The sequence below is a fragment of the Xenopus laevis genome, chromosome 6S, assembly GCF_017654675.1.
Source record: "Xenopus laevis strain J_2021 chromosome 6S, Xenopus_laevis_v10.1, whole genome shotgun sequence".
Lineage (NCBI taxonomy): Eukaryota > Metazoa > Chordata > Amphibia > Anura > Pipidae > Xenopus > Xenopus laevis.
Genome location: NC_054382.1, coordinates 85,009,612 through 85,035,286, shown reverse-complemented (window position 1 = coordinate 85,035,286; position 25,675 = coordinate 85,009,612). Strand labels below are relative to the sequence as shown.

The 25,675-nt window shown below is 36.7% G+C and overlaps 1 protein-coding gene across 1 annotated transcript in view; it reads left to right on the top strand.

Annotated features, from left to right (window-relative positions):
- Positions 1 to 22,305, top strand: part of galr1.S (galanin receptor 1 S homeolog) — a 71,594-nt gene extending 49,289 nt beyond the window's left edge. The window contains exon 3 of the mRNA XM_018223589.2: positions 21,468 to 22,305. Coding sequence (XP_018079078.1) covers positions 21,468 to 21,785 — 318 coding nt within the window. The 3' untranslated portion in view covers positions 21,786 to 22,305. The remainder of the gene's footprint in view (positions 1 to 21,467) is intronic.
- The last annotated feature ends 3,370 nt before the right edge of the window (positions 22,306 to 25,675 follow it).

Genomic DNA, 25,675 nt, shown 5'->3' with positions numbered 1-25,675 from the left:
TGAAAAAACGCTGCAGGGCTTCGGTTTTTATAGGGAAGGGGAGTGGTCCAGGGGAGAGCTTCCTGATTGGCTGCCATGTACCTGCTGGTCTGGGGTGAGAGGGCAAAAAAAAGCGCCAACAATGGCGAACCCAAAATGGCGAACGTCGTGCGACGTTCGCGAACTTCCGGCGAGCGCGAACACCCGATGTTCGCGCGAACAAGTTCGCCGGCGAACAGTTCGCGCCATCTCTACCAAGCAGCACGGCCAGCAGCTGTCAGAACATCATTATGAGGGAGGAACAGGACAAAGTTTAGTCTTTACTTTTGAAACAGTGCAAACTTATAAAAGCAAGAAAATTGTGCGAAGGACCCAAAAATCAGTTTATCTTGCTCCGTCACTTTTGTCAAATTAAAGTTCAGAATATGTTTTACCATTTCCCTTTTTTTTGTGCAACATTATACAAAGTGATAGTAGTAATTAATCTTCTAGTTATTTGTTTTTTATTATCAGTTATAAGATTTATAATCTGTCTTAATAGCAGTCACACTGACAGTTTGCAGGCATCCTGCCAAACAATATCACAAGTAAAGATGGCCATACACGGAGAGATCCGCTCGTTTGGTGATGTCACCAAATGAGCGGATCTCTCCCCGATATGCCCACCTTGAGGTGGGCAATATCGGGCTGATCCGATCGTTGGGCCCTAGGGCCCACGAATAGTAACCTAACGAATAGTTATGGGCAGCGGGATTTTTAGTCCCATCCGAACGAGATCTGGTTGAAAGTCGGGGAAGCCCGTCGGGGGGCCCTATACACGGGCCGACTCGGTCTGTCGGCAGCTTTTATCGGCCCGTGTATGGCCACCTTAAGGTTTGTTTTGATCCCTGATAATATATTCACATAATAATGAATACGGACCGGTGCTAATACAGATATTTAACATTTCTAGTAATGTAAAGTGAAAGAATATTCTACTTTGCAAGCTCTATTCTACATTGCAGGCCTGTATGAAAATACTGTATATCACATGAAACAGCTCATGTGTAAAACATTGTAACAGTTCTAGAATATGTCTACTTTGTTTCCACAAACATATATTTTTATAGTATGACAGTACACTGCTCTCAAACCCCTATAATCTATAATGCCAACCTGAAAACTAAAGGTATCAGATGCATTAAGCCTAAAATTTGGCAGTAGGCAGTGTCACCTTGTCTGTGCGCAACTTGATTTGAACCGCACAAGGTAAAAATACTCAGCCTTCAGCCCATGCAAATCCCAGAGCCTCCTCCTCCTCCTGCTGCTGGAGCTTTCAAATGCCTCATTATGTGCTAGCCCACAGACAGGCAGGGCTGTAGCCCACAGAAGGAGGAACAATTAACAGTCACAGCCACTAAGCTAGCAGCAGCAGTCTACAACTGCAGCAAGGGGGAAGCTATTCCTGAAACACAGGGGGAAGTGATAGATTTACAGTGTGACAGCGGTGGAGTTTATGGGGAAAGCGCAGTGAAGTGATATGGGTATCAGACAGGGAGGACTGGACCATCAGTGAAACACCTGATCCCTCTCACTAATTTCACCTGTGCGGGGAGAGGGTCAGTTTATGTGGCTACAGCTTCTGGCTTATCCCCCATTAGCTCATAAACAGCTGTATATATAGATTGTATATATTGTGCCCCCCCCCTGCCAGTAACCTTCCACTCACCTTCACCCTGCCTAAATTAGTGTACTCACCCCACCACCATCACAGAAAAAGGCCTAAAACCAACAAAACATCAAATAGGTGAGAAGGGGAGGGAGCGCGTTATTAGAGGCATGGCCAACACACACCTGAAAAATAGATGGTATAGAAATAAACCCCAAGGACTATGATGATACTGGAGAGCAGGAGACATGACTGGTCACTGCATTTCAAGTGAACAATATGACTGCTGTCTATTTATGATGGATAACTATAGTAACAGTGGGATAATAGTCTCTGGGAAGGGAGTGTGACTGTGGGATAGCAAGTATAGTAGGGAGAGATGGTGCCTATAGTAACAGTGGGATAATAGTCTCTGGGAAGGGAGTGTGACTGTGGGATAGCAGGTATAGTAGGGAGAGATGGTGCCTATAGTAACAGTGGATAATAGTCTCTGGGAAGGGAGTGTGACTGTGGGATAGCAGGTATAGTAGGGAGAGATGGTGTCTATAGTAACAGTGGGATAATAGTCTCTGGGAAGGGAGTGTGACTGTGGGATAGCAGGTATAGTAGGGAGAGATGGTGCCTATAGTAACAGTGGATAATAGTCTCTGGGAAGGGAGTGTGACTGTGGGATAGCAGGTATAGTAGGGAGAGATGGTGTCTATAGTAACAGTGGGATAATAGTCTCTGGGAAGGAGGGAGTGTGACTGTGGGATAGCAGGTATAGTAGGGAGAGATGGTGCCTATAGTAACAGTGGATAATAGTCTCTGGGAAGGGAGTGTGACTGTGGGATAGCAGGTATAGTAGGGAGAGATGGTGCCTATAGTAACAGTGGATAATAGTCTCTGGGAAGGGAGTGTGACTGTGGGATAGCAGGTATAGTAGGGAGAGATGGTGCCTATAGTAACAGTGGATAATAGTCTCTGGGAAGGGAGTGTGACTGTGGGATAGCAGGTATAGTAGGGCGAGATGGTGTCTATAGTAGCAGTGGGATATTAGTCTCTGGGAAGGGACATGTGGGCTGCTTTAATTTTTTTGCCCGGGCTGCTTTTTACCTCCAGTCCGGCCCTGTTAAGGGGTGATATGATAACTATGTATAAATATATAAGGGGATCATATAATAATCTCGCTAATGATTTATTTACCAGTAGGTCTTTTCAGCTGACACAAAGTCACCCTTTCTGATTAGAATAAAAGAGTTTTCTCCTAAATTTTTGAACCTAACTTACCATGTTACTATGTTACATATAAATATATATATATATATATAATCTACAGTCTGGTCATTTCCCTATGGGACCAGACTGTAAATTATATCCTTATAAACAGCGCGTTCTTGCGTCAGAACGCGCCGTTTATATAGAACATCACTTCCGCCGCTGATCTCTCCCTGCAGCTCTCCCTACACGCTTCCCCTTTCCTGTCTGACTCGCAGACTCAGATTTTACCTCCTGCCGATCCCTGTCTGCTCCGATCCCCCTCCCCTTCTTGTTAGAGCGGGGAAATTCCTTGGGGAGGGGAAGGAGTAATGATTAAAGGGGTGACGAATGGACTGTGGAGCGTTGCAGGTAATGCTGCTTTCTGTGTACGTCTGTTGTGCTGTTCCAAAACTCACTGCAGATGGGGAGGGGCGGGCAGGAAGGGTGATAAGCGTCTGGCACTGCCTTGGGCACAATTTGCCCAAGGCCTGGCACTGACAGTCTTAAGGTGGACTCCCTGTCTCTTGGTGTCCGCTCTGTCTAGCCCCCTCTCTGGTCTCCCCCCCCCCCTCACATGGTCTCTCTCCATTCTTGCTTACCAACTCAACCAAATTTTTACATAACCTCCCTCTCAACTTACACTTTCCCTCCCACCTCAGTCTCCAGTCCTGCTTTAAGTTTTCCTACTTCCTTGGCCTTTCCCCTATGACATCACCTGTGGCAGGCAAGGGCAGAACAGAGCCAGACAACTTTAGGAATCAAGACACTGCACCCACAAACTGTAGATTATAATGCATAATGTACCCCCCTGCCTTCGGCCTCGTGCTTTTATATGGTCACATACCTCCTCGGTGACTTATAATATCTTTATAAATTACAGCAGGGGGTACATTATCCACTATATAATTAATCCCATAGAGCCGCACTCCAATTGAGTGAATCATATCACCTTTATGCATGAATCTAGTCTCCAATTTTTCGGCCTTGATAAATGTTAAGGCTTGATAAAGGCCCCAAGGGACACTAGATTCATGCAAATAAAGGTGATATGATTCACTCAACTGGAGTTCGGTTCTATGTGATCAATTTTATATATATATATATATATATATATATATATATATATATATATATATATATATATATATATATATATATATATATATATATATATATATATATATATATAAATCTTCACATAGAGCCGCACACCAATGTCAGTGAATCAAATCTCCTTTATTGCATAAATTTGTGTGTCCAACGTTTCAGCCCACTTTAGGGCCTTTATCAATATCTGTAGGCTGAAACGTTGAACACACACATTTATGCAATAAAGGAATTTGCATCACTGAACATTGGAGTGCGGCTGTATGTGAAGATTTATGTAAAAGATTTGATCCAGCACTCACAATACCATATAAAAAATCCGGATCACTCACCAGCCTTCAATCAACTTCCGGGTGCTCCTCATTAAAAACATGTAGTAGAAGATATTCAGGAGCACGGACGGATGTAAAATTAAAGGAAAAGTATACCCCTCAAACAATGTAGGTCTCTATAAAAAGATATTGCTTTAAACAGCTCATATGTAAAACCCTGCTTCATATAAATAAACCATTTTCATAATGATATACTTTTTTAGTAGTATGTGCCATTGGGTAATCATAAATAGAAAATTGCCATTTTAAAAAACAAGGACAGCCCCTTGGAATCGTAGGATTCACTGTACACACAAACAAACCATACATGTTAGGTCACATGAGCCAATTAACAGGCAGAGTTCTGTCTTTTGCTTCCACACTTCTTCCTGTTACAGTTACAGTTGCAGTATTTCTGGTCAGGTGATCTCTGAGGCAGCACAGTGACCATCATGAAATGGTAGTTCAAGGCAAGTGATGTAAAAGGGCAATATTTACTTAAATATATATATATATATATATATATATATATATATATATATATATATATATATATATATATATATATATATATAAATAAAGCAGAAATGACCAGCAACACCGAGTTCTTTGGTGAAAAAATCAAAGTGTATTCAAAATACATGTAAAGTCGACGTGACATTTCGGTCCAATTATATATATATATATATATCGGTATGAAAAGATTCTTTAATATGCCACTTAATTTGATATAAACTATCTGTTGCTCAAGTATTCATTTTGAGGGTATAGTTTTCCTTTAAGTGAATTTTATTGAAGTTCACAAAATCCCCCACATCTACGCGTTTCGGTTCTCCTTGAACCGTCGTCAGGACACATTCATGAAAAACATAAGTAGTAGCTTTTTTTTTTTTTTTAATAGAATGCTACTACTTATGTTTCTCATGGATGTGTTTGGTCCCTTTAAATTTTTTGATTGGGACTATTGGTTGTTCCTCCTCCTTTGTTCTGATTGGTACTTGGCCTCTAAAATGCTGGCATTGTACTTAACCTGTTTAATCTTATGATTACGTGTCAGATAGACACAAAATGTGTAAAGCTTGAAATGATGGTCTAAATAAAGGTTTTTTACTTTTTAACTAATACATTTTAGTCTGATCTTCATGTTGGTTCCAGAGTGCCCTAAAACTTCTTTTGTTCTATACCAAATATTTTTATCCACAAGGACATATGAATGATGTCTCTAGAATTACATATTAATTCTTCTATTTTGTTCATAAGACTGACAGTTATTGTACTTTATAAAACCTTATAATCCACATAGGATGTTTATATATGAGTCATGTCTGGTTTCTAGGAAACTTGGTTGTAAGAACTGTTTGTCATTGGTATTCAATATGCTACACATGGATATTGACAAAGCTTTGACCATATTTAGAATATGGGAGCACTTAATTGTCATAGAAATGTATGTCTCCTTTTTCCTATCAATATTGATTTGTAAACCTGAGCTAGTAAGGGCTGTGGTTGATAATAGCTATAAATTCCCTCAGCTCAATAACTGAGCCTCCTCATACAATAATATAAGTATAATTTTCATGCCTGGTTGTGTTCCTGATAATAGTGGCCTTATTTACCGATTCCCAGAGTCAACTTGGAACAAACCTACTTCCCAACCAACTGAGGGTCACAATATAAAAACAGGATCATAGGCTCTCATGACCTTGCAATCTAAAACACACAACAACATTTATCCAAGTTACTGTATATATGGATTGCAAATTTAACAATTTCTGGCCATACATGGGCAGATAAAAGCTGCTGACAGACGGCAGGTTATTGCCCCATGTGTGGGGCTCTCCAATGGGCTTCCCCGTTTGGAATATGGTGGAAAAATTGACCAGGCAGGGTTAAAAATCCCGTCTAATCCGACCGCCCATATTGGCTCTTTATCGGATCAGCCCGATATGGGTGGGCATATTGGGGAGAGATCCTCTATTTCGCCAAACAAGAGTGTTTCTACGTATATGGCCACCTTTAGAGCTGCAGTAAAAGATTTAAAAAATGCAATATTTACTTAATTATATATTCTAGTTTGGTAAGAGAAATACAGGCCACCCCCTGGTGATCCTACAATTCATGGTACACACAAACAAACTATAATTGTTAGATCACATGAGCCAATTAACAAAGTTCTGTCTTACTTTTATATCTAGAGCTGCATTATTTCTGATCAGGTGATCTCTGAGGCAGCACAGAGAATATCATAAAAAGGGGGGCCCAAGGGGAAAGGCATAAAAGGGCATTATTTTCTTAAATATATATTCCAGTTTGGTAAGATTCTTTAATATGCCTCTTAATATGATATAAACTATTGCTTAAGTATTCATTTTGAGGTCTATAGTTTTCCTTAAAGGAAAACTATACCCCCCAAACAATGTAGGTCTCTAGTAAAAGATACTGAGTAAAACAGCTCATGTGTAAAACCCTGCTTCATTTAAATGAACCATTATCATAATAATATACTTTTTTAGTAGTATGTGCCATTGGGTAATCATAAATAGAAAATTGCCATTTTAAAAAATAAGGGCCGCCCCCTGAGATCGTAAGATTCACTGTGCACACATACAAACCACATGTAAGGTCACATGAGCCAATTAACAGACAGAGTTCTGCCTTTTGCTTCCTCACTTCTTCCTGTTACAGTTAGTGTTGTAGTATTTCTGGTCAGGTGATCTCTGAGGCAGCACAGATAGAGTCATGAAATGGTGGTTCAAGGCAAGAGATGTAAAAGGCAATATTTATGTAAATGTATATTCCAGTTTGGTAAGATTCTTTAATATGTCATTCAATTTGATATAAACTATCTGTTGCTTAAGTATTCATTTTGGGGGTATAGTTTTCCTTTAAAACCTGCTAACCCTAACTTCTTGAGATCTTTTTCTGTACAATGTGGGCCTGTTCCTAAGGTTGACCTTAGTATGTTTTAAATAATGCTACCATTCTGTTTATTTCTAGATGCCATAAGTACTCTTATCTGATTGCTATGATCCTTAAAAAAGCACTGGCATAATATATAAATGCATTTGGTTAATGGGAAACCAAGGACACTTAAAGAAAACTTAGTACCTATTCTCCTGGAAACCAAATGTGACTTGGATCTAAATGCTTTAGGTGAATTGAAAGGTTTTATTAAGGGGCAGATATATTATGTTAAATTCAAATTCAAAATTTTTTTTGTGTCAAAACTCACAAATCTGAATTTAAGAGCAACAACTCAAATGTAAATTAGAATGTGAAATTTATCACACCTCGACCATGGAAACAGCTCTAATTTGAATATTCGCCACACAAAACCTGCCGAGTTTATTTACAAGTCATGGCAGAGGTCCGTTGAACCATTTGAATTTGTTAATTGCCTTTCTGACATTTAACTTTTTTTTCAGAGGAAAACTCAAATTCGAATTTGATTCTAATTCATTTCGAATTATTATTCCACTATTCAATCGAATATAAGACGTTCAAGTTTTTTCATAACTAACCTCCCATTCGAGTTGTGAGTACATCTGAATTTATTAGAGTAAAAATAAATTCACATAAGTTCAAAATTTGACCTTTGTTAAATAACCCCCTAAGTGTAAGAAGTGTGAAGTAGGAACCATAAGGAGAAAAGGTAGACAAAATCATGTCAGTTTCTCACAAAAAAGTAAATGGGCCCCTTAATGTCAGGCACCATAATGCTTTATTGTGGAATATTTTAACCTTAACTGTGAGTACTGAAATGTAAGTGTTTATGTTTTTTTATTCATTACTACATATTAAGTGCAGTTTATCTCCTCATTCATTGTTCTTTTGTTCTGGCTTTGAAAGAAGTGTAGAATTTGAAAGTATGTTGGATCTAGGGAGTGTGTTATCACACTCAACCCTTTGCTAGAAACAGAGCAGGATTCTGAGGTGTGCATATTGGTTCTCTAACATGTGAAAAGGCAATTGGCATTTATAGTTTAGTGTTTCTTTATTGGCAGTATTTATTATGGACTGGAGAGGTGACACTCTCTGGTGGGGAAGGCCAATTAATAGAGAGTTACAGTAGTCTAGACATCATATGATGAGAATGTGAATAAGAATTTTGGAAGCATCTTTGGTGAAAAATTATTGATTTTGGATATGTTCATTAGGTGAAATTGACATGATTTAACAAGTGACTGGATATGAGGAATGAAGGACAGGGTAGAATCTAGGATAACATCAAGGCACCGGGCCTGGGGAGATGGGATGATAGTGGAATTGTTAACTATGATAGATACTTCTGGTTTGTTATGGGTGTTATTTGGGGGAAGAGAACCATTTTAATTTTAGAGAGGTTTAATTTAAGGAAACGTTGTGACATCCAAGTAGCAGACAGGCAGGTGGAAACCTGAGTTATGAGCTCTGGATTAAGATCAGGAGAGAAGAGATGGCTTTGATTACTTAAGGGTTAGTTCACAAGAGGAGATTCGGGGAGATTTTATCGCCTCGTCTTCTGAGCGTCAATCTCCCCGAACTGCCTTGGCGTGTTTTCCCATAGGCTATAATGAAAAGTCGCCTGCGCTAAAGCACACACGGCACTGCGTTTTCCGTAGTTGCCCAAAGTTGCCTCACGGAGGAAACTTCGGGCGACTTTGGAAAACGCAGTGCCGCGTGTGCTTTAGCGCAGGCGACTTTTCGTTATAGCCTATGGGAAGACACGCTGAGGCAGTTCGGGGAGATTGTCGACCAGAAGACGAGTTGATTAGTCGTCAGGCGACAAAATATCCCCAAATCTCCCCGTGAGAACTAACCCTTAGACTATTTGTTTTATCAATTTGGAAGCATGGCTATAATTTTTGTATTATACTGGTTCAGCATGGAGGTATAGCACAATAACAGGGTATAGTCCCTATCTTGTGCATTTATTAAGTAACAGAGGGAACTAACACAGCACAATTTGTTTATTGATGTTAAGAAGTTAGGTCCACAATCTTGGTCATAGTGTAGGAAAGAACAAGCACAAGTACATCGTAAATGAGTACTAAGGGGTGAGCACTTGTGATATGGTATCTTTTAGAATTAGTTTCTTTGAAATGTGTATCAAAGTTGTGTGCTACATTCAAAGAGAATTCACTAAAATGACCTAAAACAATGTACTGGAGCTTTCAAGAACAGTTTAGAATGAGTGTTCATTGCATCTGTCCATGCTCAAATGAAGCTTACAATCTAATTACACATTTAATCATTGGGTATGCAATGCACATGCACTTGTTTGTAAGAAGTTAATGTGAAGGCAGCACTTAAAGGTTTAATATACTTTTATCAAATTGTGAATAAAGTAATTGCTTAAAATGCATTTCATTTGTGGCACTAGATAAAATATGAAAAAATAACTCTAGTCTAATAAAGTCTTGGAAAATTGACTGTGGTTTAGTTAGACTAGAACATTTCCATTTAAGCCTTACAATAGATTTGCAAAGGGAGAGCCTCACGATCAATTAAGTGTGTGTGTCACCTCACTAATAAGCCAAAATTTGGCCCCTAGATCATACTGTAGGTTGCCCAACTGTAGTACTTTTCAGGACAAAAAGCAATGGAACAAGCCGGAAGACCATCTGTTTTGTAATTATTGATTCATGCATTATTTAAACCTGTTGCCCTTTATTAAAAAGAAAATATGTGCTGTACAGTTAAATCAAATATTAGTCAATGCCATGTAACATTTGGTAGTAGATTGCATTGTACAAAAACAGTAGAGATAAATTTGTGTTTTATTACAGGTAGGAACAGGTAGGCACTCAAAGCAAGGTGTAAATATGTTTTGAAATGGCTTGCATTGGTACAGTGTAACTTTTTTAGACTACATGTTTTCACCATAAACCTCCTCCCTTCTTGTGTTCTAAGAGGTTTCTGTTTTTTGGATGATTATTTTTTGTAATAAATAAGGTAGACTCCATTATGCCAAGTAGAACATTCTTCAAGTTTTGAGGTTTCTTGTAGTGCATTATAATATTTAAGACATGAAGCAGTAGTTTTAAGCATAATACTTGAGCACAGCGATATCATGTTCAAAGTGCACCCCTCAATAATTTATGTGTAGTGACGAGCAAGTTATATCAGCAGGCATGGATTTGCGGCAAAATTCCACATCTGCATTTTTCGCTCATCACTAGTGATTTGCTGAATCCAATCAGTGCCATGCCTGAGTGTAACTAGTCAGCAATTAATTTTCCTTAGTCTACTACATACTAAATACTGAAAAATCTTATTGACATTGGCAATTTATTGGCTATTTTAGTCACAATGTTATGCATGTAGACTTGTGCTTTGCTCCACTGCAGCCTGCTCTTACATAAGATTTGGGCAGCAAGGTCTTTGTATCCCACTGAACATATGCACTAATACTATAAAACAGATTCAGTATCATACAAATAAAGGCAATCTTCCATCAAATAGTAGAAATCAAGTAGAAAAGATTTATTGTGTCCTTACGCATTTTGTGTTACAAACACTTAATCATAGGCTGAGTATGTGAAGCTCAAAAACTCTTTTTGGTAGGAGCCATTTTGGTACACCTCTACAGAATATCTACCAAAAAGGTGTAGGTATTAAAGTGATACACACCTAATTAAGTGAATGCCATCTTGGCCATTTTTTGTACATCTCTGCAGGATACTTTCCAAACATGTGTAGGTGTTAAAGTGATACAAACCTAATTCCGTCAATGCCATCTTAGTACACACTATGATTGCACACTCAGACTTGATTTTAGTGTGTGTGTATCACTAGATTTAGGAAATTATAAAGAACCCTTAGTGGGTGCTAGATCTATCATAACTTTTAACTGTTGAAATAGAGCATATAAACAGATATCTCTAGCTCAAGATACACTTTTAAAGAACGTGGGTTGGTGTGATCATAAAGACATCAATACAAAAATACAAAATAGTACAAAAATACTAAAAAAAAAAAAAAGGTTGAACTCGATGGACATGTGTCTTTTTTCAACCTTACTTACTATGTTACTATGTTACATTCTCAGCCTATGATTAAGTGTTTGTAACACGAAACACGTAAGGCAGAGGACACAATAAATCTTTTCTAATTGATTTCTACTATTTGATGGATTATTGCCTTTATTAGAGTGCCTGCTATATACTTTTTCGCGGTTGTTCGCTCCCCATGCTGAGGGCTCAGGGCGGTGCACCTGGGCCACTTCCTTAATGTGGTGAGTAAATATTATACTCCAAAACCGCTTCTTTACCTAATCATAGATTCAGTGTCATAGACTGAAAGGAAACTGTTATAATTCAGTCTATACATCCTATGGTCAGCTATTGGAATATGTAGCTCAATCATTTGTAATGCCTTTGTTTTGCCATTTTGGATAGTCCACTATCTGACCCCAGCTTTATGGTATAATTCACTTTCTTTGGTTATATCAGAAGTAATGCCATTGGATGATATAAGCAATATAATGAATGATGGATAAAAAATTTAACAAACTAAATGTGCTAAGATATTTGCAAACATAAACTTCTTAAATGTTAAGAAATCTCAGAGAGACCAAACAACGGTCAAGGAGGTTCTAAGGACGCACCGGAGAATTATAGCTGATATTTGTTTTCTTTTAGTCTGGAGAACATAGCAGTCCTCTTATAAGTCACAGTGCAGTGTGTAAATAAAATAAAAGTGCCATAAATAAAAGGTTACAATAACAATCATGATTTCCATATGTTTTCCTTAGCATCTAATAGCTTTCCAAGATGGTATAATTGAATGAAGTTGCTTGTACAGAATTGTTTTACCTCTCTAGTACAAACAAACATAAATCAACATCACATTTATTTACATTTTTTCAAGTTAGTTAATCATTTTTGGCAATTTATTTCCTTTCAAATATTAAAGTCAGGAATTATCAAATTTCCAACTTGAAACACCAGCACTGTCAACACCAAGGCATTGATACCTAATTATTTCAATTTGATTAAACAGTTTGCATATCTCAAACAAAACATTTGCGTGACCTTTATCAAATACATCTATATTATATAAAATACCTTTACTATCATGTTTTGAGGAGTAGGACTTTAAACTCAGCTCCAACAAGCCACTGTTTTTTCAGGAGGCAGAAACATATTAATGTTGCTGAATTCTATAAATGAAGGGTTATTTTCTCACTTGTATTATAGGAGATGATGTACCCCTTTAAGGGGTAGTTTCCCTTTAAGTTAACTTTTAGTTAGAATATCCTATTCCTAGAAACTTTTCCATTGGGCTTATTAATTGCATTTTTTGGAGTAGTTGCCTTCCTCTTTGTCTCTTCCCATCTTTTAAATGGGGGGGTCACTGACCTAGGCAGCCAAAAACTATTGCTCTGCAAAGATACAATTCTGTAGTTATTGCCACTTTATAATTACTTATGTTTCTATGCAGACCCTTTCCTATGCATATTCTAATTTCAGATTCAAACCCCTGATTTGCTTGCTATGGCAAATGGAACCCTAACTATAGAGAGGTAGGGAATTCCGAACTGGAGTGCTGCGAAATATTTTAGAAAAATAAATCACCAAAAAAAGATGTCTGTCATAAATGAAGTTGAAACGGAGTTTGTTGAGATGAAGTTTGGCGGATTGTATAAAGAAAAACTTTTGCTTAATTTTCAGCCATTGCTGCATTCCTGAAACCACCCAAGGGTAAGATTTGCATCATTGTTTTATAATATGCACACAAGGCAGATTTCCATATACTGTAGAAACAGTAATTATTATGTTATCCCTTTTAAGTCTGTTGGTGTCATGTAAAATAAATGTAAAAGGCACAGTGTGCTTTAGGGAGTACTCTCCATTAACAACTACTTTTAACTTAGGGGCAGATTTATCAAAGGTCGAGGTGAAGTTTCGAATTTCGAGCTACTTTTTGTGTACTTCAACTAGGTAATAGTCATACTTCGTTCCGAAGTTGAAAAAACTTTGAAATTCAAATTTTTTTGAAGTACTGTCTCTTTAAAACTTCGACATTCTATCATTCGCCACCTAAAAGCTGCCGAAGTGCTGTTTTAGCCTACGGGGGACCTCCTAGAACATGTATGGAGGCGATTGGGGGAGTTTGGGAGATTAACGGTCGAAGTACAAAAACTTTGAATCGAAGTAGCGCTACTTCGAATCATATGATTCGAAGTAGGCCCACTTCCACCTAAAAAAACTTCGACCAACATTCGATCTTGGTCTTTTTGAATTCAAAGTTTTTTTAACTTTGACCTTCGACCTTTGATGTTTTGTTGTTGACCAGTGAAACATTTCTTATTAATCAATGGAAACATTTAATTTGAAGATTTTCAACACAATATAAATGACACTACAGAACTGCATACTGTCTTTGTCTTTGAATAAAAAAGATTAATAGACCTTCTGAACGAATATATAAATTACTGATCCCTTTGAAATATTTTTCTCTCTGATCTTAATATGAAAACTTGTTTACAAGTATATGAAAGCATATCAATGTCATCAACAAGCAAAAATAGTCTCCTGGTGTTTCCTTGGTTACAAATGATACAGATAATCTACTAAGAGGTGAGCTCTGGAATTAGCCATAGAGATAAAATGGAATTAGACAGATGTTACAAGAATGTGCAGTCAGAACAAGCCATTAGGTTCAATTATTGTAGGCTACATCATGAGTGTAAACTATTTACAAAGAGAGCATTTTACCAAATAAAAAATAAAGAGAAATTCAGATTTCAAGTCAGAGGTTGTTGAAAAACTGTAGGTGTACATTATATTCATTTTATTATGTTTCATACACCGTAACATCAGCTTTTTTAAGATTGTGTAACGTTCATATTTCATTTGTTTTCACTTATCATATTTTTAGCGCTGATAAACCTTAGATTATATTAATTACTCTATCCCACTAACAAAATCATACTTTATTTAACAATAAAACCGTGAAAAACACTAATACAAACCTTTGTCAACTAACAGTTGTCTGGGTCATGTAGAAGTCAATGGAATTTGTGCTTTTCCAGTTGGAGAATCTTTCTATAATTCAAGCATTTAGAAGTTTTTGGGGTTTTTTTGTTTCTATTTTCATGAAAAATAGAGGATTTTGAGATTTTCATTTTAGCATTAAAATGGTTCAGTTACCTGAAATATCAGCCTATGAACCATGTGGACGTATGTCTGCTTTGGTCATTCACCTGATTGGTCAAGTAGCAATGTAGCACTGATTCATTAATTCCCATGATGACTCAAAAGCAGTCTTCATAACAAATATTTTCACAGTAAGTGCGATGAAAAGTCGAGCTAGAGATAACAAATCTTGCAGTTAGTCTGCTTTGTGATAACAAAGATCAAGTCGAATTCTTTTGTTGGCACTTTTACTTCCCCTTAATGTAAGCTGACTGTCCGTTCCCATCCCATTGAGATTTTTGCTTAAAATTAACATAAATTTGAAGGGCACTACCTTAAATTTTGATCTTCTGGACAACTGGCACATTAATATTCATATTCATGAGGGGGTGGGTGTTTTTAAACCATGTTCATATGCAGCTGTATCACCTAATGAAGGGGGAACACCCCTAAAACGTTGTGTTTTTTTGAGTAACATAATAAACACACAAAGGGCATATTTTCTTTTGCAGCTACTTTGGAAATGCTTTCTTCCTAAATGTCTGTGCACTAGGAAAAGCATGCATAACAACTTGTGAATTAATGAAAGTAGGGGCTAATTTGCATTCTCATTGGTAAATCATATTCCAAACGCAGCACTTCTAGTATTGTAAATTAAGCTAATGGCATGTTACATCTGAATTTTGCACATTTCACTTACTTTATAACTTCACCCTCTTGTTCCTCAACTAGGAACTCGATTTTATAGTGCACTAGGCAAACCTACCAACTTGTTTGCCAGCCTACCAACTAATGTTTTTATGCTTAGCTATAAAAAATCTCTAAAAAAGTTTCTCCTTTTTCAATCTTTACCCTTTCATCTCTTATCATATGCTCTCCAGTTCACTGTATCGCTACCATGTCTAGACTGTTCAGCTTGATGAATTTCTATATACAATTTCAAACCTGCCTGATTGATAAACCAACAGATCTCCATGGCACATGGATATGTGTAATTTTGGGTAATTTTCTTTCCATAATGTTTGGTTAAACATATACTTTAAATGTTTTATTAATATTCAGAGCTACACTGGCATTGAAATATACACTATATAGTATGATATTTTGTCTTTTCAAGAACATGTGGTATATGAGATACAGTGTTTTGTCCTTATGCCTTAGAACATCTGAATGAAAAGATGCTGCAAAATGTAAATACATTGATTTTCAAAAATGTTTTGAAAACCTCTAAATTTAGAACAGATTTGCAGCTTGGTAGTTTGGGGTAGAAAGACACAGTTAACCATTTTTTTTTTAATTCTTCAAAAGCTGTAGTTTCTAAAAATATTTGTTTTTTTGTGGTTAAGTTGTTTAGTTTTTTTCAACATAATATCATTATTTATGACATTCCTTCCACTAGTGCTCAATTACAGAATACTTGAGGCAAAGGGATGTCAGGGCAGCCTAAATGTTGCAGAAGGTGCACGGCACAGTAGAGTGGGTACAACACAGCACTGTACATAGACAGCTTTGCGTTCATTTTTGTTCCTAACATGCGTGTCTAAATTATGTGCAGGCTAGAGGTTGCCTAGGTACTACCCCCACCCTGCTCTTCATAAATACATGGATGCCACACTCCATTCTAAACACAGAAACCTGCACCAATGAGCACTAACTGCAGAACAGGCTGCAAAATGTGAAAATCATGTGCCTTTACCTTACCTACTTAGCACTATATTTAGGGGCCAAATAAGAAAGAAGTCTTTAGGCTCAAACGGTCATTAAGGAAACCCTGTGTGTGAATGCAGGAAGTCAAGCAACCTCGAGTTGAGGTATTTTTTCCCTGAGCAGGGTTTCTTAAAAAAGAAAAAATTTAGCCATAAAACTAGGTTTTTTCACTGAACCCTCATACAGCTCAGGCATTGCTTATCTTATTAAAGAAAGAAACAACACACTGGTTCAGATATATTGTTTTTTCTCAGGTAAATAATAATGCGACGCCAGGAAATGCCCTCATAATAAATTTAAAAAGCTGAAACATGTCCTTGATAAACAGTGTATCAGATGATATAAACGCCAGTGAAAGTGTTATAAATATTTATTGTTTATTTACTGATCTTCTGACAGAGATACAAAATGGGATAATGCTTATGATAGAAATGTGATTTTATTTTTTAATTGTGGAGTTTATAGTGTGACAAAGTTGTGTATGAAATATATTGACTATGTTCATCTTTTACCTTTAAAAAAAAGTAACTATCATTTCTGTATTCTTCTGGCTTTATTTTCTTTTCTCTGAGTTATTCTTCTGGACTTATAAAACAAATTATACTTTGCCTTGCACTCTATTGTTTGTAGCAACCTAACAGTACTGAGAGAATGAAATACCAGAATGTTAGAGATAAGCCAGCTAATATGAGTGAGTTTGCAAAAGATCAGATTTTGGTTGCTGAGATTTCATAAGGCTTGGTCTGTGCAGAACAGCAGGCGACCATAAAAAGATCAGCATCTTGACAGGTGAAACAAACACATTTGCATGATTAGATGGTTCTGAAATAACAAAAGCTACTCATAAATAAATATATGATTAAAAAGGCTATAGCCCCAGTAATTAGCAAAATCATCATAATGTTGTATATCATGATGCATATATTTATATTATATGTTATTTTGGCTACGGGCTAAGCCTTCAGCTTTAACTCCGATCCTGCAGGTTACTTTGGAGTTTCACATTCTTGATAGTGAGATCAGTAATATATCAGAAGACATTTCTACTACATCCCTATGTTAAGTGGGGATTGTAATATATACAATTGATAAAAAAATTAAGTATTAAAAGGTTTAGTTGCTGCTTAACAGGTACTAGCTAGAAAATGATATGGTGCTGCTCTGAGCTATTGTATCAGGAGCTGTTACAGCATCCTCATTGTTATGTTTTGAGTAGCCGAAGATGAGGAGAGTATAACAGTGCTTTATTAGCAGAGTCATGCAGGCATTACACAACAGTAACTTTCACTTTCACTTTTAAGCTACCAGGAGGTATGCACAGTATAAGTATGAGCACAGTGACATCTACAGGCCATTTGCATAAACATCACACTCATGGCAATTATTGACCCTCCAATTTTACTCTTGTAAAATGTTACTTGTATGAGTACAGATCAGTAGGCTGGCAGTGGAAAGTGCTAAAACACTTGCTCATGTTCATTTATTAGGTTTTTTTTTTTTTACAAAGTTTGGTTCACTTCCTTAAAATGGGACCTGCCCTCCAGACATAAAAAGCTGAATAATGAAAGTATATTCCAAAATGAAACACAAAACCATTTAAAAAATCCCAGCTGTTAATCATAGATTTCCTGCCTCTCCTCTATGCCTGAGGCTGGTAGTTTGTTAAAGGGCATAAGCTAAACTGAGGGGTTACACTGAATACATATAAATAAATGTAATATACAATAATAATAATAATAATATACTTATAAAAGCCAACATTCTTTGCTAGGAAATCTAGCAAATTCTAGCTTGGGTAGCAATGAGAGCAGAGACCAGAGATACCACTGGAATAGTGTTGCATCTTTGACACACACAATACAGATACTGTATATAAATGATTAAGTGGACAGATTTCAGTTGCCTTTAAAGGAAAACTACTGTATACCAGGATGAATACTTAACCAACAGTTAGTTTCTTTCATATTAAGTGGCCTATTAAAGAATCCAAACAGGAATATAGATATCAGTAAATATCACCCATTTACATCTTTTAACTTGAGCCACCATTTAATATTCTCAGTTCTCCCTCAGAGATCACCCGACCAGAAATACTGCAGCTTTAACTGTAATAGGAGTTGTCCATTAATTGGCTCATGTGACCTAACATGTATGTGTGCCCTTAGTCTGTTTGTGTGCACCTTCAATTGTAGGAACTCAGTGGGCGGTCCTTAGTTCTTAAAATGGCAATTTTCTATTAAGGAGCACCTAATGGCACACACTACTGTCAAAGTATATTTTTATGAAAATGGTTTGTTTACATGAAGCAGGGTTTTACATATGAGCTGTTTATGCAATATCTTTTTATAGAGACTTACATTGTTTGGGGGGTATAGTTTTCCTTTAAGTGGCAGAATAACTAAAATGCTCCATGAAAGAGTACATTTATTTACAAAGTACATTCAGCTTTAAGCTTCTAAAATCCATTTTTTAATAGTATGTAAAAATATCAGTTTTGGCAGCTCAGCATGGTATATTGTCTACTGCAGAAAAAAATGTCAGCAATCATTATAATGAAGACTTCCACATATGAATACTCATTTGAAGGGCCTAATTGCTTTTTCCCTTGATATTGTTAAGTGGCTGAATAATAAAAACCAAACCAAGATTTAGTTATGTAATAAAGCCAAAAAGGCTATGAATGTGTAATGAAAAATTAAAATTCTCTTTCTAGCTGGGAATTACTGCCACCTGGGGTTTCTAGTATAATTATTATATCTATTAACTTTTGCAGTACTAGAAGTTATATGTATTCTGATTCAGGAAAAGTTGCTTTTGGAATAACTATAAGCTATTTATTGTAAATATTTTACTCATTACATGCATGTATGTAGCTATGTATATCTTTATTATTATAGTTCTTCTTGCAATGCAGTTTTTAATGTACTTTTAATAGTACAGGAAGAAATGAACATTGCAGTTAATAGACAAATATATATGACCATAAACAGCTGCAAAGCTTACTTGCTAGGTATTAAGATAAAAAGTATAAAGGAGGACACTTTAAAGAAGAGCTTACACTCTTGATGGTGTGAAAGGAAGTGGTTCTGAGAAGAACAGAGGCCAAGCACCAAGAAGCTATGTAGACACCAGGGAAGAGATAAAGGGGTATATTTATCAAAAAGTGAAGTTAGAGATGGCAACAGTCCTCTAGAGTGAAATTTCGCCACTCTCCGTTCATTTCTATGGCATTTTTAAGAGTATTTATCAATTTCATCCTTTGATAAATACGCCTTTCAAAATAGTGTGAGGCACAGTATTTACAGAGGAGCGAAAAGCATCATACACTGTTAGCAGAAAGTGGTTTGTAACATATGCTTTGCTTAAAGGGATTCTGTCATGGGAAAGCATGTATTTTTGAAAATGCATAAGCTAATAGTTCAGCTCTAGCAGACTTCTGTACTGACATCCATTTTTCAAAAGAACAAACAGTTTTTTTTTATATTTAACTTGAAATCTGGCATGCGGCTAGACAAGTCAGTATCCCCGGTGCCCTCTGGCATGTGACTTGTGCTCTGATAAACTTCAGTCACTCATTACTGCTGCACTGCAAGTTGGAGTGATGTTACCCCTCCCCCCTAGCAACCTAACAGAACTTTGGAAAGGTAGCCAAATAGCAGCTCCGTGGTAGATATCAAAATAGCACTCAATAGTAAAAATACACTGCAACTCCTCCACTTACATTAAGTAAGAACAACAATAGTTTATCTGGAAGCAGTTCCATAGTGCAGCACTGGCTTATTCTGAAAGCACATGATCAGGCAAAATGGCTGCCTACCCACCAATAGTGCAGCTTAGAAAAAATAAACTTGTTGGTTAAGGCATAACATTTTACAGTTGTGTTCAGAATAATAGCATAATAGTGTGTATGTAGTGAATAAAGCTCAAATTATTATAATAGCTTTTATTTTCATACATGCAAATGTATTGGGAATGCTGCACATTCTATTCCAAATCAAAACATGAAGAAAAATTGATCAAATTTGTGTTATTCCTTTACGGAAAGTGAACAAAAGGGAATATTAGGCTGTTCCAAAAAACTAGCAGTGTCTGCATTCTTCTTTACAAACTCAAACATTCACTGTATAAACTGAAAAATGTTTCAAAGTTTTGCTTTCCTTTGAATCGCTGATCTAATATTTAGTTGTATAACCAGTGTTTCTGAGAGCTGCTGCTTCTGGCACCTGCTACATTCCACAATTCTTCTGCATTTCTGGCCACTCCATAACGTCAATCTTGTTGGTCTGGAACCAAGATGTTGCTTGTTTACTGGTGTGTTTGGGGTCGTTGTCTTGCATCACCAATTTCAAGGGCATTTCCTTTTCAGCATAAGGGTAACATAGCCTCTTCCAGTATTTTGATGTATTGAAACTGATCCATGATCCCTGGAATGCGATAAATAGACCCAACACCATAGTATGAGAAACATCCCCATATCATGATGCTTGTGCCACCATGTTTCACTGTCTTCACACTGTACTATGGCTTGAATTCAGTGTTTGGGGGTCATCTGATAAACTGTCTGTGACCCCTAGACCCAATAAGAACAATCTTGCTTTCATAAGTCCACAAAATGTTGCACCATTTCTCTTTATGCCAGTCAATGTGTTATTTGGCAAATTGTAACCTCTTCAGCACATCTGTGGGGGCTTCTTGCCTGTAGCTTGGCTTCACATAGGTGTCTTCTAATTGTAACAGTACTCTTATTTGTAACTTTACTCTTATTTATAACTTTAGACCTTGTCTGATCTTTCTGGAGGTGATCATTGCCTTTGCCAATTTTTCCGTTTTCTTCTATAACAGTTATTATATTGTAATGTAAAATATAAAGATGCTCAGGTTATAAACAAATACTTAGGTTAAAAACTTAAACATACTGTATTACAACTGTGATAGCAAAGAGTTTTACCATATGTGTACTCCATGCTTAATATGGATGTATAGAACAAGATTCTCTTAGCAATACCATCAAAAGGACTCCAGGCACTCAGGAAAAACTATAAAGTAAAAAACTGTTTATTTCAATTTAGATTAAAAAGTAAGGCCATGCAACACAAAACGCGTAGGGCCACTGGAGAGGTTTACCTTTTAATCTAACCAAAATACACCATTAGACAGCAACAATTATTATGACTGTTCTTGAAGGACCCCATACATGTTTTATCTTTAGTAGAAGATCCACAGGGTGATTATTGAATTTGCTGTTAATTACATTTATGTATGTTAATATACAGTATGAACATATTGATGAACATAACATTGTGTTTTTACTTACAGTTATTAACCCACTGTCTTTTTTTGTTCTGTTCTACACAGACAGCGCAGACTGTGCTTGTTGTGGTGGTTGTGTTTGGAATCTCCTGGCTTCCACATCATGTGATCCATTTGTGGGTCGAATACGGAAACTTTCCTCTCACCCAAGCCTCTTTTGTCTTCAGAATAGCTGCACACTGTCTCGCATATAGCAACTCTTCGGTGAATCCTATCATTTATGCGTTTCTCTCTGAAAATTTCAGAAAGGCTTACAAGCAGGTATTTAAGTGCCAGATTGGTTGCGACGCCAAGCAGAGTGAGGCGAAAGAAATTAAAAGCAAGTTGGAAACGCCACCATCAACGAACTGCACTCATGTATGACTCTGATAAATGAATGCCATGCTAAAACCATATGCGAAAACCAAGTGCACGGTTTGGAAGCACAAATTCATCCAATAACTACAAGCACTTAGTCTAATTGTAAATTACACCTGTAGGTGGTTGATTTCTTCAGTCATTTTCTACATCCTCTCAAAGCTATAGCTTGCAATAGGTGGGAAACCAAAGACTGGCACTCTTGATAAATATGTGTATAGCAAAGAGATCTCTTTTGCTTGTAAACTGTATCATACATTATTTTAAGTCATGCAGGGTACAATGTGTGCATGTTCATAATGTGTTTTCCATGCTGGAATGCAATTACAGAATTTATAAATATGCTAATTATATGTATATAAAAACATATTTTTAAAATATCAGTGTATAGACAATAATGTACCCCTATTTTAACGAAGGAAATTAGAAATTCCATGGCCATATAGATCTCCGGCTTTTATACAGGTCAAGTAACTTCTAGGGGCATATTTATCAAGGATTGAATTTGTGAGTTGTGTGAGGGTTTTTCTACCTCGAATAAGCACGAATTTCAAATGTTTGAGTATTTATGGAAAAATCTGAATGTAAAAAATGCAAATGAAAAAACAACAGGGAAAAACTCAAATGATCGAATTCATTTCATGAAAAAACTTGATTTGATCGTATTTATGTCCCGAAAAATCAATATGATCGAGTTTTTGGATAAAAATCCACAAATCAAACACAAAAACATGAGCTTAGCCTAGGACAACTCCCATTGACTTCTACATGACCTTGTCAGCTTTTAGATGGCGAATTGTTGCATTCAAATTTTCGAGTTTTTTTCTTATTATATCACAGACATTCGAGTTTTCGAAAATATAACTCAAATGTGTCTGTTTGGGTGCAAAAAAAAATTTGGATTGTGGAAAAAAAATCACATTTGATTATTGATAAATCAGCCCCGTAATATTGTCATATTTTACAACACAGGGATACATATTTTTATATTATTCAAAAATTATATCACTCAGCACTGTTTATAGAGAAATACTCTTTATAGAGAAATACTTAGGATATCTGTGGCTTTTGTGTATTGTAAGCATTTAAAAAATAAAATACTTTTCTGAAAATGAAAGAAACGCAAATAAATTCATCAGTATATCCTAATAAAGCCGATCCATCTGGAAAGTAAAACAGAAGGGGTTTTGGATTATAGTGTAAGAATGTAAAGGGGGCACATAAGGCTAGTGCCTCACCTGTTGATGTACCACCAACCTTTTGCGTGAGGAAACCCCTTGAGTAAAACACATCAGGAGGAGAGTTGCAGTTCAACCATGTTCTCTTTATTGTCACAGCCTTCAGAAGAACAGTAGCACATTCACCACATTTTAACCACTGCCTTGAGTTCAGAGAATTGTGTGCCATATGCCACCACTAGGCCTCACACTACCTAGGCTCAATACCTCTTCCAGGAGATAATTCTACTGCTGCAGAGCCCGCTGCTCATCTCACTTCCCATGACGCATCTCTATCTCACTTCCTGAAATCTTCCCTTGGCTTTTCTCCACCCACTGTGAACTTTCTCTTACAACTGTTATTCTCTAACTCCCCCTAGTGGCAAACCTAAATATATGTACTAACCATTACTTTTATATTAAACCATTAACATTTTACCTTTTTACTAGGTTACATTTACCAGATTTAATGCTCTTCATGTTACAGCCTCTTTTATTGCAGTTATTTAACACTACAGTTGTACACTGCTTCTTCACAGTAGTAGTAGTAGTAGTGACAATTAAATTTCAATGTCGATTATCAGTGGGGTAACTATAGAGGAAGCAGACCCTGGGACTGCGGGAGGGCCCAAACTGCAAGGTCTGCTTCCACTAAAGCTGCTCTGTTTCTTGTAAAATCTATTGCCCAATGTAGGCAGATAACACACATACTCATGCACGTCAGGAAGCAAGGATGGGGTCCATTAATGTGCATGCCAGAATTACTTTGCACACTGGATGCTGGAGAGGGGGGGGGGCAGTACTGTCTGTTTTCACTGCTGACCATTATATTACCATTGCAAGTGTCACAAAAAAAAGCTTTGTCTTTTTTCAATCCGATGTGTAAAATGAACTTAAGTGAACTGGAATAGTATCATTTATAATGCATTTATGATGAATATGAAAAAGTCTTATAATCAAGAGAAGTGGAACTTGATCACAGGCTTCTATTTGCATACAGAAATAGATTGCTGATTAATGATTGTTTATGATAAGGTGATTAGTCCAGGTATACTTCCGAGACAACCGGCTGCAAAGATTAGGGATAATACCATTTACAAAGGAGTTCAATGACCTGTGTAACAACATTCATTTTTTAGCTTTACACCTTTTATAGAGATACAGGTCACAGGAGTAATATTCTTCTGTTTATATACAGTATTAAACAGCACAGCTTGCACAATCATATGCGATTAAACATTGGATAGTTTACCTTTATAATAAATTAACGATTTCAATGGTTATGTCCTTTTATACTTGATACATTACTAAATGTACCCACTAATAAAATAAGGCTTTATATGTACTTCTGATACATAGTGAATGAAATAACTGTTCTTTTTATGCTGTGTTCATTTCTATTTTAAACATGGAAGGTAGGAGAGGGAGGTAGGATATAATTGTCTTATTCCTCGATTTGTTATTTGTTTGACTATATAGGGTTAGAAACCAACCCATTTTTTATTTGCATAAACTGTACTGAGCAAAAATGTGCTTTTCTTTAGCCTAGAATACACAGAACATAACTTTGTTCTTTTATCCATTTCCAGAAGAAGCTATGGAGTTATGTTTTATTCATTTTCCCTGCCTGTTCCTCTAATTAATGGTTCTTACAATTTAAATGACATCTCAACCTGACTAATGTTCTCATGCTATAACTGGAAAACAGAAGCAAGGCCATTAGATGTTTTTCACATTTTTATGACATACATTTTGTTTACTCATTTAACCTCTCTTTCCTGCTGCTGATGCCCCTTCCACCCCAGCACCCTCACCCTATCAGCCATAATGATATGTCTGTTCAAACATATGCTTTATGTCTCCCTCTTAGCAATAAATGTAAATCAAACATTTGTTCAAATGGTCATAGAGACGTTTTTAGAAATTCATTATGACTGATGCTTCTTCTACCAGGCTGGAAAAACAAACACTTCTGTGAAACAACACTGCAAAGGTCTTGGGAAACAGCTCTGTCTATACCCACTACGATACAATATACAGTATTTAATATGCATGCAATACATAAGGTTTATAACGGATAATTATCAAAACTGTACAGAGCCAGTCTTGTAATGGGGATCTCAGTTGTATCCTAATTTGCATTACCCTATATCCCTTTTCCTTGTATATATCAAGAAGGAAGTAGGAATAGAATCAGGGTTTTCCCCTTAGCAGAGAAACCAACCTGGGGGCAAATTTACTAACCTGCGCAGTTGTTATTTTGGCCTATACATGTGCCCACTGTATAGTTTAGGTGCCATATGTTAGGAAATGACGGGGGGGAGGAGGGCACCCCCCCCCCCAAAAAATTTACGATCTTTTTCAGCCTATCATCCTTAAAAAAGGAAAAGACGCCAGCGTTTTTTGGGACTTACAAAAAATTTTGAAGCAATCCCTATCTACTCTATTGCACTTCACCTATTGCGAAGGTAAGTCTGAAGCAAGAGGTAACGTTCAGTAAAATGCGCAAGTTAGTGAATTAGCATATTTACGTCCCTTCATAGCGTAACTTCGCCTGATTTAAGGGTGCGAATTAGCGCTAGAGTAAGTCCACTTCTCTAGCAAATTTACGACAGCACCCTTTAGTAAATCGCGAAGTAACGAAAATACGTTATGGTGGTGAATTAACTTTAGCGTTAG